This window comes from Phytophthora infestans, genomic scaffold, assembly GCF_000142945.1.
Source record: "Phytophthora infestans T30-4 supercont1.10 genomic scaffold, whole genome shotgun sequence".
Classification (NCBI taxonomy): Eukaryota; Oomycota; class Peronosporomycetes; order Peronosporales; family Peronosporaceae; genus Phytophthora; species Phytophthora infestans.
In genome coordinates this window covers 2,632,298-2,648,361 of record NW_003303749.1, presented here as the reverse complement: position 1 = coordinate 2,648,361, position 16,064 = coordinate 2,632,298, and the positions used below count along the sequence as shown (strand labels likewise).

Genomic DNA, 16,064 nt, shown 5'->3' with positions numbered 1-16,064 from the left:
AGGAAGTTATCTTCCGAGAGTATACACACTCTCAGTGAACGGCAGTTCACAGGTCCCCTCTTTTTTTAAAAGAGAGCGAAGTGACCTAAATAAGGTAGATTGTAAACTGAGTATATTTATAGGTAGATAAAGTTTGGGTTTAATACAAACTATAAGTTACCTATAGAAATGCAATGTCATTTAACCAATGGTTGGCTTTGAACGACCTTGGTACCTTGTACCAAATATCTCGGAGTATGACGTGTCATACTCCTGAAGTGTGAAGTGTCACACTTCATGTAACCAGGGTACACTTAGGGCTACGTACCCCGTTACACAGTCAATCTGGGAGTCTGGACTGGTACGCTTCCAGGACACGCTGCTTTTCAGCAACAGTATGATGTTTGTAGAGGGGCATCTGCGTAGTTGAGGGTGAAACGAGAAGTGAGAGTACGTCGGCTGACATTGTCTTGGACGCGCTGTTTTGGCGCGAGCGCAGCACAGCCTTCAATTTTGGCGCGCACGGATTTGTGTGCAGTAAAAACGAATTTGCTTGCAGATTTGGTAATTGAAACTCAGAAATTTACGTAATTGAATTGTTCATCACGGATTTGATTGCCGTTTAGAACGAATTTGAGCGCACAAATGTGTAGACCTGGCAAAGGTGTATAATTAAGTCATCTCGGTATTATGATGTTTAGCTTGCAATGAATGTGCATTTTATAGCTGTCTCTACAGAACGTAGCATACCGATCAGCCAAACATGATAATGATGACAGGCATGTGTCAAGGGTGCTTTGTTTACCACTCGGAGACTGCGTAGTCCTTTAGGAACTGACCGAATAGCGGTTTTTCAGTGTTGCCTTCTTGATGTAGAGAGAAAATCGGGTCGAGAACACGAGCGGCAGCGTCGATCTCGTCCAGTGGCGTCTGGAAGTTGTGAGTATCAGCAATGCGAACAGCCACGTCGCGGGGGTTCTCGTCGTTGATCCAGCCCTGACGGTAGCAAGTTCAGTTAGCTTTAAAGCGCAGACCAACGAAGAGGATGTTTCTTACTGTGTCGACACTGGACATGTAAATGTCTTTCTGGGCAAGATCTTCAGCACACGTTCTCGTCATCATGTTTGCCGCAGCCTTAGCCATGTTGGTATGCGGGTGATTCGGCGTCTTGGTCCGGTAGAATTTGCCTTCCATCGCACTGACGTTAATGATAAAGCGGCGTTCGTTCGAGCTCTAAGCATGACACATTCATCAGTGATAACCAAGCCAAGGAATACAAAAAAACTAAATGTTTTTGGTACCTTTTCGAGGAGAGAGATAGCACGTTTGTTGAGGATAAAGGGCGCCATCGTGTTAATGGCAAACACTTCCACCAGCTCTGCGTAAATGCACATAATACGTCGTGAACATTGATAACAGTACCAAGACTCGACGCTGTCAAAACGTACCCATCGTTTCGATCTGGTTGATTTTCTGGACCCACGAATTCGAGGTGCGCAGGTCTACCTGTTGCTGGTTGTTATCCACTTGACCCTTTGGAAACAAAATCTCTGTCTCCGTAGAATGTTGGTCTTCAGAAACAAGAGCCATCTGCGATAGGTGCACGGATGCAGGCGCAGATGTTGACCCAATATAGGTCGCTGTCGACGAGGCTCCACTGGTGTTAACCATTGCCGTACCGTTGACAGACACGCTGTCACTCTCACCTGAGACATTACCAAGAAGGTTTGCATTGCCCCGCAGAATCTGGTTGACCTTAGTCATGTCTTCCGGGACTGGTGCTACCTCGCACTCAATCAGATGTTTATAGTAGTGCACAGGACGTCGAATCGTCTGAGTGGCGTTGTTGATCAAGATGTCGAGACTGCCATGAGTCTCTTCAATATGATCCATAAACTTGTCAATCACACCCAGATCACGGAAGTCCATGCCGTAAATCTGCAGTCGATCCTTCCAGACTTCAAAGTCCTGCTCCTTGACATACCGAAAAGCAGCATCCTTGGGGAACCTCGTCGTGGCCACTACCGTCGCTCCACTTCGCAGCAATTTCAGTGCAATCTCGTAGCCAATTTTTACTCTCGCACCCGTCACAACTGCAACATGTCCACGCAGATCGGCATTTTGCAGACGCTTCTTGTAGTTAAGTTCGGCGCAGGAAGGACACAATCGGTCGTAGAAGTGATGCAGCTTGCGGAACTTGACTTTACACGCATAACACGCGCGATGGTAATGTAGTTGCTCCGTTTCTTCCTCTTCTTTCTTCTCTTCTTCTCCCTTCTCCTTCAATAGCATCGGTTCGTCCGCCGCGACTCCGTCCGGAACATTGGCCAAAAGTGGATTCTGCGTCTGCAGAGCCGCTAACCGCGCGATTCGTTCCGCACGCAGCTTAGTATTGTTCACGTATTGCTGATCCAGCGCCTTCTGTCTTGCTCGCTCTACCTTCTTGGCTCTCTTGCGCTCCTGGCGAGAATTGTCACTCGCCGTCGAGTTCCCATGGAAGAACTTGGCGCGCAGATCGGCAATGAGAGGGATCAACGCCGTTCGCAGCGACTTAAAGCGCGGCAACGACTGGAAATGCTCATGAGCTTGCTCTCCGTGCAGCTTCTGCAGCGTTGCAACGCATGCCGCCAGCTCCTCATCGGTGACGTCGCTCATCACCAGCAATCTGAATGCTAAATGGCTACACGAAATAGTCCGTACTTTTTAAAGCTGTCACAATTTTTAGTCCTTGTTGACACTTCCTGCCAAAAAATGGAGCACGAGCACGCGGCGAGTTTGACGGCTCGCGCTGTGAAGAAGGCGCTGCCGGATCGCGCCATATTGACCAAGGATGCTCGACAGACACTAAACTCTGCAGTCAGCATGTTTACGTTGTATCTTTCCTCCATGTGCGTCGATAAATGTATCGTAACCTGCAGTGGATCAACTATCTAATAGTGTCGATAATTGCGTCAGAGCGCATGAGACGTCAGTGGCTAACAAGCGCAGTACCATCACGTTGAAGGACGTGCTGCAGACTTTGCGAGACGCAGACTTCGAGCACTTCATCGAGCCTATTGAGGCGTGTCTACAAGGTCAGTTAGCTTTGGATAATGGACATTGTGCCATTTACTGACAAGCTATTGGTGGCGCAGAGACAAAGGCTGCTGCAAGTCGGAAGAAGGACCAAAAGCTTGCGGCTGCGAAGGAAGGAGAGACTACGAACGAAGTGGCAGAGCAGCTGGATGAAGTGACCATTGACACGAACGAGGAGGACGGCGACGAAGATGAAGGCATGATGTCCGTGGAAGAGCCGTCGGATGCAGAGAACAGCGGCGATGCACATGAAGACACAGAGGAGAAGGAATCGGCTGATGCTACGATGCAGGATGAAGGCAAAACAGAACAGAAACCCGATGACCAGACGAGAGAAAAGAAGACAGAGGACGAAGACGACTCTGTAGAGGCGATGATACAATCATAAACGCTAAGCCAACACGATAAGTTTATTCCATGGCTACATCCTCGGTGGCTTCCACCTGTACGCCTCCTATGATCCCTCTGCGTTTGCCTGCGTGCTCAAGCACAGCCAGACCCGAAGTGGATATTGCGTCGAGAGCTTGACCATACTTCAGTCCAGACAGGAGCCCAATGTTGACGACATCATACGGAGAGCGCAGTAGAATGTCGCGTGTAGCACCGCTAGAGAACACCAAGTTCTTGCCACCTGTGAGACGCACGAGATTGCTGGCGTTGGAGAAGAAGTACCGTCGTCCAGCGGTATCTCCAAGACACGGCGTGTACGTGATCTCAAAGTAAATACCTCGCTTGATGGCAGCAGCAATCTGCACACCAAAGCGAGGTTAGAAATACCAAAACACGTTCAAATGACCCAAACGGTACGCACCAATGGCCGTTTGATCTGGAACGGAAGGCGGTTTGTGATATCGAAGGTGATCAGGTCGATGTCGGCTTGCTCACATAGGAACTGGAATACCTTGGGTGTCGCTGCTTCGGCCGCCACGATATCGTATCCCTTGACCACATCCGACGCTGTCTGTTCATAACAAAGTAACACAATAGAGCCATAAATTTAATGTCATAATAGCCACATCTACGCATTACTCACCAGCTTCTGTGCATCCGCCACCTCCTCTAGCTTGAGTGTGATGCGCTTGCGTTGCCTCGGGAGCTTCTTGTCCGTCGAGTTCGCGTCCTTGAGATGCAGCCCATTGCCCAGGGCTGCCGTGTAAAGTTTGGCTCTCTTCGTAACCTTACCGCTCTTGTCTTTCTGTGCTGATTGCGGCAGGTCCGGCAGCACCGTCACTGGTTTGGGCTTCTCGTTGCCATCGCAGTCCACGTTGACACACACAGTCGCGTAGCCCACTGGCGACAACAATGCAAAAAAAGCCAATCAGCTTCCAATTCGTTGCCACCGCACAGTTCCAGACCATAAAAGCCCGCACTTACATCGCTGTAGCTCGCCTGCCGACACTCTCGCCGTCGCGCGCACGTTCAAGTCCACATACACCATCACCACTTCAGCACTGCAATTAACATTTAACATCTAACTGTAATAATATCAAGGTAAGGTTCGTAAAAAGGATTCATATGTGTAATTACGCTTTTGCACTAAAAAACGTCCACTCACAATACATTTTAGCCAATGACGAGGCAACCGTCTGTGCGCCAGTCGATATACTCGGGCAGGTCGGAGCTGCTCCGTGTACGGGATCAGTATTACTGGAAACAATGGCTGACCAATCCGTGGAAGACAAGAACCTCGAGCTCGCTGCTCTGCGCAAGAAGCGCGCCTTCCGCAAGTTCAGCTACCGTGGCGTGGACCTGGACAAGCTCCTGGACCTGAACCATGAGGAGCTCATGGACCTGGTGAACGCCCGTGCCCGTCGTCGTTTCTCGCGTGGCCTCAAGCGCAAGCCGATGGCTCTGATCAAGCGTCTTCGTAAGGCCAAGGCTGCTGCCAAGCCCATGGAGCGCCCCGAGGGTATCAAGACCCACCTGCGTAACATGATCATTGTGCCTGAGATGATCGGCTCGGTCGTCGGTGTGTACAACGGCAAGGAGTTCAACGGCATTGAAATTAAGGTATGTCTCCAGAACTGATCGTGTCTCTCGGGGGGTGCGTGGCTTATTACCCGAAGAGTGGTGGAAACTGGTCTGTCATATTTGGTAGTACCGGTTTTCACCCAGCTGCCACCCTCTCCGACGTTCTGTGTATGGGGCGACCCAGGGAGCTTTCATATTTTATTTTTTAAGATGATCCTGGGGATAAAAGCTGTGGTGACCTAACGTATTCTACCTGTGATCTATGGCAGCCTGAGATGATCGGCCACTACCTTGGTGAATTCGCCATCTCTTACAAGCCGGTGACCCACGGTCGCCCCGGTATCGGCGCCACCAACTCCGGCCGTTTCATCCCGCTTAAGTAAGCGACTTGAAAGGTACACTGCAAGGCAGATGGATGTCATATTTGATGTGGTGTCTTCTCTGCTGCTCCCTTTGGGGTTGAGCCATTGTAATACACTCTTCTAACTTGGGAGATCCTTTCCGGAACTTATTGTGTGGGTGTGTTTACTTCTGTCTATTAGTGTCTTTGTAGACGTGGAGCTGGACTGGATGCGGTTGCAATGGGATGGAAGCCAGTGAAGTAAAACTCGCAATGTCCAACGATTCGATGGTGGAAAACAATCTTTCTGATATATTTGCACGTCAGTCTGAGGCTTCCATCCCAAGTATCCAATCTCGTCCAACCTTAGTTGTGGTATGTGGCCCTTTGCATGTTGCATTGGAGTTTGTCTGTTTGCTGATGATGACCAGTTCTCTCCTGATTAAGGTTGATGAAATCTTTTTATAATTCCAATTGATCCTACTGAAGGCAAACAGACAAACGTAGGAATATTAATTCAATCAGATTTAGGTTTTCAGAACACAATTGTTTTCAGAGCATAAAAAATTGATTTTTTTACATTGTCATCTACAGTTGTCATTTCCTCTCGCTGTTGCGTTTAGGTTGTTGCTGCAGTTCAGTCGAGATGTAGGGAATCGTTGTTTCTGGGTAGCTGGGATATCGTTTCTGGTTGCCGAATGTCACCACATACCCAGAAAAGTTCCTGTTGCTAGCGTCGTTGCTGCTGGAAGGGATTGAGCTTACTGGCAGCAAGTTTTCTTGAGCTTCTACTGACGAAGGTTGCATGTTGAAACCTGCTGCTTCGACGTAAAACAAATTAGAAATTAGATTTCCAAAAAAGTTTATCGAAGTAAGCACCAAATTCTGTACCTCTTCTTATCGTCGCCGCTGGGCTCCGACCGACAGCTTGAGACGACACAATACCAGCAGGGAGCTTCGTTTCGCCGAATTTGCCACTTACTTGCAATGAAGGAGAAACTACAAATATTGGTTAGTACTTTGAAGTAAAAAAACTTAAAAGGACACCGCGCAACTCACCACTTTGCTGATCATAGTGAACACTTGTTATCCGTCTTCGCATGCCGCTGCCAGCATACAATTGCTCACCTCCCACGCTATTGGACACATTCGCACCCAAAGCTGACGCCACTGTGGTGGTAGAAGACGACGGTAAGCTCGAGGCTGGATTGATATTGCCAACTTGCCAGCTGGATTGGCTTCCCAAAGTGTTGTTGCGATAGGAATTGTGTGTCGGCAGCACTGAACGGGAATTTACGTTGGATGAACCGGCAGAGATGGAAAGATCTACTTCATGTTCTGGCAGTGGAAAACTCGGTGCAGATGTCGGCATTTGTCCATGTGAAAAAAGTGGACTGTTGGTCTTTCGAAGATGTGAACCGGTCAACACTTCGTTGTAGATGCCTATAGGTTGAGGAATACCGATGGAAGTTGAGCCTTTTGTCGGTATACTCGATGGCGTCAAGACAAGTTGAGATGGATACACTGGACGGTTGTCCATTCCTCTATCGGATGCAGTCGCGGCAGCAGCGAACAGCATCTCGATCCGTTCCTTCTCATCGCTGTAAACGTCTTTACCGTCTAAAGTCTTAAGTGGATTGAGTTTATACAGCACATGTTGTCGATAAAGGTGTTTCTTGGTCAAAGGGTTATTGACCAGTTTCAAATTAACCATCGAAGGCAACGACGCGAGTTTCTCCACTTCCTCTAGATCGACAAGCCGGTTGTTCGATAACTCCAGAGTCTACAAGCATGAAGCTGTTAGTGGATTCTAGAAATATTTTAGAAAATATAAATAATGAAAGGGTACTAGCCTCTAAACTCAGCATGTTGTTGAAGTTCGACAACGACTTGAGTCCATTGTCTTCTAGATTCAAAAACTTCACCCGTCGCAAGGCGAGCGTTGACTCTGGATCAAGCTGACGGATGCGATTCTTATCCAGACGAATATCCACCAACTCCGTGTTACACTCTAATCCTGCAAAATACAGGATAGCGTTGCCTTGTAGATGAAGCACCTACAGCATAAGAAATAACATATCGTTATATTTGCACTGTTATTTCGCACAACAGGATACAAAGCATACCTTTAACGAGTCTAAGAACTGAAGCCCCAGCGTCGTCATATCCGTGATCAGATTGTAAGCAAGATGCAATTCTTCAAGATGGAGACAAGCTAAAATTCCTTTTCCTCCACCATCGCATGTGTCTGGTATAGTATAATCCGATGGTGAGCTGGATGGCGTAAGTTTCTCAATCTTGTTACGGTTCAGGTTCAAAATTCGCAGTCTGGGCAGCGCCTCAAGTCCCGAGATATCGCTAATCTGGTTGTTCTCGAGGTTAATTTCGCGTAAATTTGAGAAAATATCTCCCGAAATTCGCCCGATCTCCCGAAGTCGACACGATGACACGTCCATGTCAAGAATGCGACCGAGTTGACTTTCTCCGGACCTCGTGGGCGTCACAGAGCCACCACCTCCACACTTCTCCAGAATGAGTTCAAAAGTTAGCTTGCCACTGTATTTTTGCTTTGCGTTGCTTTGATCTTGTGTGGATACACTTAATCCATCCAACACTTTGACACGTCTGAGGTAGAAGACAGAATACAGACGATAATCCGGTAAGCGCATTATTTCGTTGCCCGACACGTCGAGAATCGTCAGTTTGGGCAGCGATTTGAGGTGCTGGATCTCCTTTAAGTTTTCGATTCGGTTGTTGGCTAAGTAGAGTTCCATGAGCTTTGAAGCGGATCCAAGACCTCGTAAACTGGATATCTGGTTCTCTTCCAGTGACAGCTGGATCAGGTTCTCGAGGGAGTCCAGATGCTGGATAACCGATAGCTTATTGCGTCCAAGATGAAGTTTTTTTAAAAAAGACAGCTGGTCCAGATTCTCCATCTTGGTGATCTCGTTGTCGTCCAAATAGAGCTCTTCAAGTTTAGTGCACACTTGTAGGCCATCAATACGCTTGATAGCGTTGTCAGAAAAAGACGCCACGCGTAGGTTTACGGCCTTGGACAGACCCTCTATTGACCCCAGTAATTCGTGATTTAGAACAAGATCTTCCACTGAACTCCATTCCCCTTTCGTGTCCCCCTCTTCGTCGGATTCAGGATGATTTGATGACTGAGAAGTTGAAGCAGCACAACGTGATTTTTGACAATGAAGCGCCCAAACTTTGGATGGTGAAAGTTGAGTTACCAGTCGCTGCGCCGTGAGTATTTCTTCTTGAGAGACCGATTGCTGATCCAGTTGAGCAAGTTTCGGTAAGCTCTGAAGCACGTGGAATCTGTAGCGTTTGGATTCACAAATTCCGTTCTTTCGAAGGTCCAAGTGCTTGAGAGAAAGCTTTCCTAGTGCCTGTCCAATGCGCTTCACATCGTCAAATGACCGGATCAAGTTGTGGGTTACTTCTAGAGTTTCTAAATTTGGCAGATTTTCGAGATGTTCTAGATACGGAATAGAGTTGTACGATAAATCCAATGTGATCAACTTTGAGAGACCTTCAAGATTACTCGTCGCTTGGATCTTGTTGTAGCTTAATACCAAAACTTCAAGGTGATCTTTCAGATAAGACAAGTCTGGAATCGCATCTAAATCGCACCCAACCAAACTCAGATACTTAATGCGACTGGTAATAGCCAATTGTAGTCGCGCTGACGGAGCGATCATCGTCTCACTTCCAGATAACAGCGGTTCCATTTGAAGCAAACGCAATATTCTGTCATCAGTAATGCTGTTACCAGGTAGTTGTGGGCTTATAGAGCGTCGAATACGGTACTTTCGTTCAAAACTGTCCACTTGCCTGGAAGCCATACCATGATTGACAGTATCTTCGTCATTACTGAGCTCAATTCTTGGCGATTGCGTCGGCCGGACGTCTGGTGAAGCACTACTTACCGGTGAGCTTAAGTGGTCATTATTGTAAATATACTGATATTCCACAAAGTATTCGGGAAGAACCAACGCGCCATCAAACACGTAGTACACTTTTTGTTTGCTTGTTGCCGCACCTCCATGCGTCACTTGAAGACTCTGAATACCGGTATAATCCTGAGTTTTTATGCTATTCGACCTTGAGGCTTTTGCGAGCGTAACATCCACATTGTTGATACATTTCGTGTATCCTGGAAACACTTTGGCCACAAGTAAAAGTCCACTGGGCAGCTCCCAGTCACCGGATGCCAGCAGCTGCATGGCTCTCTTCATATCTTGAGTTAAATTCAGCTGACTCGGTCGGGTTTCTCCGTTGCCTTGCACTTGTTGGCCCTTCGCAATCAGCGTCGCTGTGACTCGCGGTGTATCAAGCAAAGCAATCGAGTTGGTTAGCTTGATCGCAGCACCAAAATCCGTTGTGCTAAGCCCGGAATATCCACAAAATCCATTCTCAGCGATAAACAACTGCTCGGAGTCTGCAGGACTGCGTAGAAGTTGGTCTTCCAGTGACGTTGACTGAGTGTAAAACAGGTACTCCATAGCAGTCTCTAGCGTTGATACAGGACAGATATTCGAAGGCAGATTAATCTGCTCTTGGTCGTTTGTCTTGTCACTATCTCGTTCCCCTTCCACGTCATTATTGGGCACTGTCACTCCCTTCTTGGATACATTATCCTTTACTTTTTTATCAGGAGTTACAAGCACTTCTTCCAAGCGAGTCTGGAACCGATTCCGTAAAAACCGGTTGTTAATTCTCGTCACTCGATTTATTCGAATATCACAGATTCCAAATTTCTGCAGATCTGGAAGACAGAATCTAGAGCGAACCAATTCTACGCAAGATCCAAACCAAGCGTCTGTAGGTTTCCCGTCCTCAAGTCGAATGTTACCACCGGTCTCCAACTCCAGCATCAACCGCGCAACATTCATTTCAGACGTGCATCTTAGACTGATTCTAAGACGATCTAAATCTTGATCCATACGATGCACTGCAGTGTACCGATCCCGTAGACAAGAGTTGATACACTCCAGCTTCTTCTCCAATTTTCTCAGCATTTCTCGTGGTATATTATCGTTTTTCTCGACCACGAAGCGTTCGATCTCCTTCTTCTGTCGCACTAAAGCCGACACGCTCGTTTCCATGTGATTTTCTGCGTGGTTACGAATAGTCTCGGCGTGTCGGATTCGACTGTGCACGTCGCGTTTTATAGTCTTGATCCGCATGTTATAGTACATTTTCTTCTTGATCATTGTGGCCTCAGCGATCTGTTTGTTCCGTGCAGATAATTCCACGGTATCTAGAAAATTTAAGCGAGGTAGTTGACACATCAAATACGTCTGATAATTGCACAATCGACACACTGGATTGTCCCCGAAGTGGGGATCGCTCAGGACGAGCACCGTAAGTTGGTCCAGATTCTTAAGTGATAACAACCCTTTGAAACTCGATAACCTGTTGTCTGCAAGGTTGAGTTCCGTAAGATTCACGCAGCAATTTAACGCCGTATCAATGCGATCGATGCGATTCCGACAAGCCCAGAGTCGGGTCAATTTTGTTAATCTCCACAGCCCATCTAGTCTCTCCAAAAGGTTCTGGTTCACCCACAAGGTCTCCAGGTTCACAAGCGCGTCCAAATTTTCCAGCCGTCGGATTTTATTAGAACTCAAATTCAGCTGCTTAAGTTTCGTACAATTCGCCAGATTTGTAATTTTTGTCAACCCACACTCCGTAATACACAATTTTTCCAGATTATTGCAATAATTGGCACCTTCAAGTTCGCAAATTGTGGGCTGGTTGATGATCGAGAGCTCTTTCAGTGCTGGGAAGTACATGACGCTCTTCATGGACGCCCAAAAGCCCAGAAACATGTCCAAAGACGTCACTGACTCGCAAGTTCGCGCAAATTGCAACGCGGAGAGTCCGTTCTCTCTACATAACAATTCGAGATCCGGAGATGACGTGAAGATCTGCAGTTTCTCCTGTTGTGCGGATGACAAAGTCTCTCCAGTGTTCACAATTGTGTCACTTTGCATTGCATCACTTTCAGGTAACATGTCGTCATCGGTACTCGTATTGGAAAGATGCGGACTACCAGGAATGTTACGTGCGAATTGCTTGCTAGACGGTCGACGGGTCTTGGCTGACGGCTGACGCGGTGGAGGAGCCGCAATCGGCGGCAATGAACTCGAGTCCGAAGGTACGGACATATTGAGTGAGGTTGTCCCAAGCTCCGGCCGTTTTCTACCGATGTATTTTTGACTTCAACATACAAAATTTGTAATTTATAAATTGCAATTAGAAAAATGTACAATTCACCAAGTCGCGTTATTTACGGAAATCGCTAAAATGTTAAATTTCTATTTACTTAAAACGTAAGAACCACTATCTGACCAATGACGCTGACGAACCAAGTGCTCAAGCGGATACCGCACGACGTGTCACCCGAGCAGATCGTGACTGCGGTGGGCTATGGCTTCGCTCTATTGCTGCTTCTAGTGCTATCTATAATCTACCACCTCTACGGCTTCTTTGCAGTCTCCAGTATAACCTTTATCCTATTTTTTCTGGGGGTCCGCTGGGTTTACTTGAACGGTGTGGGGGTGCTGGGCTGGACACACCCTTGGTTACGCAACTCGGACGTCGTGATCGAGTCCTTATTCAGTAGCCCGCAACAGCAGGGGACGCTACGTGTGGTGTGTATCTCGGACACACACGGGAAGCACCGTAACCTCCGGAACGTTCCCGAGGGGGACATGCTGCTACACTGTGGAGACTTTACGAACCGCGGAACGCACGACGAAATCCGCGACTTTAATGACTGGCTGGGTACACTACCACACCGACACATAGTTGTGATTGCAGGCAACCACGACGTCTGTATGGACGCAGTCGAGTACGATCAGCATTGGGACAAGGCATTCCGTCATAAGGAGTACAACGACCCCAGTCTTTCAAGAGCACTACTGACTAACTGCACGTACTTGGAGAACCGCTCTGTGGTTATTGAAGGGGTGAAGATCTATGGGTCTCCTATGACTCCACCCATCCCTGGTCGAGCGGGGGCGTTCAATGTGGCACGAGGGTTTGCGGACCAGCAACATTGGGCTAAAGTCCCGGCGGATGTGGATGTGCTGGTGACCCATGGGCCTCCGCATGGGATTTTGGATACAACGTTTACGGGACTGCACGTGGGTAGCGAGGTACTGATGAAGGAGACGATGTCGAGGATTCGACCTAGTTTCCACATCTTCGGGCATATCCATGAAGCGTACGGAGCTACTCGAGTGGGGAAGACGGTGTTCGTGAATGCCGCGAGTAGTACATTGCTAACTAAGCCGCGTCATGCGCCTGTAGTGCTAGATATCCCAATCAAATGTTAGGTCGTTATCGTGATTATTGGACGCTTTGGAATATGGTGAATAATGTACTTAAGTATCCACAATCAAAATCCGACAGAAAACCAATGGAGTGACTTTGAGAATCCGATCCGTTGAGATGGACACAAGCAGTGGTGACCTGGTCAAGTCCTCCCAGAAACGAGGCATGTCGTGGAAATTCGGCGCAATTCTTGGTCCTTAGTTAGTGTCTCAAGCATCGTTCGGCTTCATGAGCCCTATCCTGTCCATCCACATGACAGAGGTAGAATTCGACTGCACTTGACTGGTTGACATTGAATTAATTTGCAATACAGTATTATGCCAGACATTACCGCGATGGTTTATCGATTAATTGTGAGGCCCATCCTCATAACCAGGTACTGTACGGCACCAACGTGATCAAATTGCTATCCCGCTTCTTACCGTTTAAGCTGCTGGTAGGCGTGTATTGGCGGATCAAGACAAGCTGCATGGCTGTCGAGGTACTTAACGCTTTAACTAATTCGCTTAAAGCTTGTTTTAACTATGCTGTCGTAGCATTTACCTGGCTATCGGATCCGTGCTCAGTTTTTCCTGTCCCCAATGCTCGGACAAGCTTCAGATATCTATGGACGCAAGGTAAACTCAGAGCGCTGTGTACTGCTACAAAATGCCAACCTCAGTACTTTTGCTATAGCGATTCCTAGTCTTGAGCCAAATCGCGAGGGTTGGTTTGCCATTCTCCGTCATGTACTTTATGCAGCCTCAAGGCTCCATTACTCCTTACTTTGTATTGAGACTGATAGACAATGCCTTTGAGTACGCAGGCAACTGGTTTCGTCCCGACCAGCAAGTTTGCTGACATTTCTTCTTTTGTTTTTGTCCAGGACCGGCGGTGTCATGAACGCTGCAGCCGACGTCGTCTCTCCTGACTACCGTGTGACTGCGTTTGGCCTTCTTTCTGCCAGAATCGTTGTCGACTATTGCTCCAGTGCTTTCATTGCCCCCATTCTTCTCTCGCGTTAGTGCATTAGTGAATTTGTTAACATTTTTTCTGATTTCTAACCTTCGCGCTGAACACGAAATGATTCTCCAAATCACTTGTGGTATTTGTTGGACATTGATGTAAGAGCCAGCCAACGGGCAGGCGACCGGAAGCCAGACCCCCAAGGACCTTTACGCAAGTGTCGAGTCGACAATGTTGAAGGTACGACATTTTGACTTGGTTTCACTATTGGGACCAATCAGAGCGAGTGTAGGCGCGTGTCTTTTCAGGTTATTGTGTAGCGTGCATGTAGAATCCAACTAAAAACTCCTTTGTTTATATATTTCTCACTGTCACTTCTACCTTCTGCCGAGCAAGTGCCAAACCAACAGGTTATGAGCCCAATTGTCAACAACTCAGACGCAGACGCTGATACGGAGGCAGTCCCCGCCTCCCCCGCCGCCCACGAAAGGGGCGAAGAGCATCACGTAGAGAAGGTCACGCCGGACGCTGGAGCGCTCGCGGCTCTCATCACGAAGCTGACGACCAAAGTGGACAGCTTAGAGCGGTCGCTGGAGACGCACCAGCAGCGTGCGGCCGTCACGCCACCCGGTGCGGGGGCTGGGCTGGGCCAGAGCGTGTACCGTCCGGCACTGCAGCACGGAGGCAGCTTGGGCATGCAGCGCATGCAGCTGCATGAGCTCGGCGCGTCGAACTTCGGCATGGGTGCGCAGACGCCTGGGGTGTATGGTGGTCTTGGTGCTGGGCAACAAGCAGGAGGCACACCGTTCCAGGCCCAAGCAGCAGCTCAACAGGCGCCACCGCAGCAACAACTAGCTGCGCAGTACCAAGCACATCGACCTTCGCCGCTGCATCTCAACGAGAGAGTGCCGCCTGCCAAGGATGCGAAGCTCTTCATGCGAAACTTCGACGGCAGCGAGGTCTACAAGGGACTTGGGAGCGGCTTCGAGCAGTGGGCGCTGCTGTTCATTGAGCAGATCGAGATGGCGGAGCAGGCGTGTGGCTACGCCTGGCCTGAGCGCTACAAGGTGAACAAGTTCGGCCAGTATCTACGTGGTAAAGCTGAGCTCTTCTTCCAGCAGCACATCATGCGCTGGTGGACCACGCAGCCGACGCTCTGGTTTGTGATGGATCAGATGCACTTGTCGTTCAAGCGGGCACTCTCGACGCAACAAGGAATGAAGCTCTTTGGCGCGAAGAAGGACCTGTCGCGATCGTGGAATGAGCACTTCTTGCACTTGAAGGCTCTCATGATGGCAACGAACGCGTCACCAACGCTAGTGCTGGAGAACATCGTCAAGTACGCGGATCCGGACTTGAGGCACGCCTTGATGGCCAAGTGTGACATCACGCGGCCGGATCCTCTCCAACAAGCGAATGAATTGGTCGTTTGGGCGCAGATAATGACCGATGAAGATCGAGCGCCAAAGCATCTTGGTAAGGAAGTCGTGAACGCAGTGGCTGAGTCCCAAGAGGAAACGCGGCGATGCCACAAGTGCAAGAAGGTTGGACACCTGAAGAAGAACTGCCCAGATCGCTCCGCTAGAAGCAACAATGACCAGCCAGTAAAGTTCGCACTTGCCGCCGGTAACGACTTCAAGTCCGTAGACGTTACGAGCTGGATTCTGGACAGCGGTGCCAGCCGACATCTTGTCAATGATCCTGCGCTACTGGCTAACGTAGTGCAGTGCTCTGGTGAGGACACCTGCATGTTACCGGATGGGCGAACGATGGACGTAGCCAAGAAAGGATCGGTGATTTTGAGAGCTATTGTCGACGGAGTCGCGGCTGAGGTGGAGCTCAGTGAGGTCTACTACGCACCAAAACTCGCGCAGAACCTGATCTCATACGGACGGCTGATAGCGAAGGGATGCTCTTTCACCAAGCGCAACGGAAAGTTGACGCTGATGAAAAGCAACGAAGTGGTATTCTATGTCGACGTAAAGCACAACGTGCTTGTGGCTAGACTTGAATCGGTAGCTACGAAAAATGCTAAGATGGAGCAGCTGATCATGAACGTGGTGGATACGAGTACGGACACAGCCTCGCCGGTCGTCGCCACGGACACGTTGATGGGCTTCCATGCACGTTTCGGTCACTTGTCATTGGACACCATTGAGCGTATGGCAAATGACCCCGCATCCGGCATCAAGATATCGAAACGTGACCGTAAGCCCTGCATGGTTTGTGCTGAGAGTAAACAGACTCGTGCGAATCAACCGACTAAGGACACCGGGGAGCACGCACCGATCGACAAAGTCGGAGGAGTCATCTGCAGTGACCTGAAGGGTCCCATGACGCCACTTGACCGCCAAGGTAACCGCTACATGGTTAACTTCGTGGACCACAAGTCGAACTACTG

At 48.7% G+C, this 16,064-nt stretch overlaps 6 protein-coding genes across 6 annotated transcripts; 3 read left to right on the top strand and 3 right to left on the bottom strand.

Moving 5' to 3' along the window:
- Positions 1-780: 780 nt before the first annotated feature.
- PITG_07176 (uncharacterized protein) lies at positions 781-2,634 on the bottom strand (the record flags this gene model as incomplete). Its single annotated transcript, XM_002905088.1, has 4 exons — positions 781-975; positions 1,036-1,212; positions 1,281-1,357; positions 1,428-2,634. The coding sequence occupies 4 exons, from the start codon at positions 2,632-2,634 to the stop codon at positions 781-783; spliced, it is 1,656 nt and encodes a 551-aa protein (XP_002905134.1).
- Positions 2,635-2,730: 96 nt separating this feature from the next.
- PITG_07175 (uncharacterized protein) lies at positions 2,731-3,442 on the top strand (the record flags this gene model as incomplete). The annotated part of the gene is made up of 3 exons (XM_002905087.1): positions 2,731-2,867; positions 2,935-3,053; positions 3,114-3,442. The coding sequence occupies 3 exons, from the start codon at positions 2,731-2,733 to the stop codon at positions 3,440-3,442; spliced, it is 585 nt and encodes a 194-aa protein (XP_002905133.1).
- Positions 3,443-3,464: 22 nt separating this feature from the next.
- Positions 3,465-4,492, bottom strand: PITG_07174 (ribonuclease P protein subunit p30, putative; the record flags this gene model as incomplete). The annotated part of the gene is made up of 4 exons (XM_002905086.1): positions 3,465-3,803; positions 3,866-4,015; positions 4,088-4,344; positions 4,429-4,492. 4 exons carry the CDS (start codon positions 4,490-4,492, stop codon positions 3,465-3,467), a joined length of 810 nt encoding a protein of 269 aa, XP_002905132.1.
- Positions 4,493-4,667: 175 nt separating this feature from the next.
- Positions 4,668-5,537, top strand: PITG_07173 (40S ribosomal protein S15; the record flags this gene model as incomplete). The annotated part of the gene is made up of 2 exons (XM_002905085.1): positions 4,668-5,064; positions 5,295-5,537. 2 exons carry the CDS (start codon positions 4,711-4,713, stop codon positions 5,406-5,408), a joined length of 468 nt encoding a protein of 155 aa, XP_002905131.1.
- A 425-nt stretch (positions 5,538-5,962) lies between these two features.
- Positions 5,963-10,668, bottom strand: PITG_07172 (uncharacterized protein; the record flags this gene model as incomplete). The annotated part of the gene is made up of 8 exons (XM_002905084.1): positions 5,963-6,183; positions 6,257-6,364; positions 6,425-6,488; positions 6,588-7,111; positions 7,215-7,422; positions 7,492-9,247; positions 9,338-10,377; positions 10,426-10,668. The coding sequence occupies 8 exons, from the start codon at positions 10,666-10,668 to the stop codon at positions 5,963-5,965; spliced, it is 4,164 nt and encodes a 1,387-aa protein (XP_002905130.1).
- A 1,065-nt stretch (positions 10,669-11,733) lies between these two features.
- On the top strand, positions 11,734-12,720 carry PITG_07171 (calcineurin-like phosphoesterase, putative; the record flags this gene model as incomplete). The annotated part of the gene is made up of 2 exons (XM_002905083.1): positions 11,734-11,777; positions 11,883-12,720. 2 exons carry the CDS (start codon positions 11,734-11,736, stop codon positions 12,718-12,720), a joined length of 882 nt encoding a protein of 293 aa, XP_002905129.1.
- Positions 12,721-16,064: the final 3,344 nt, after the last annotated feature.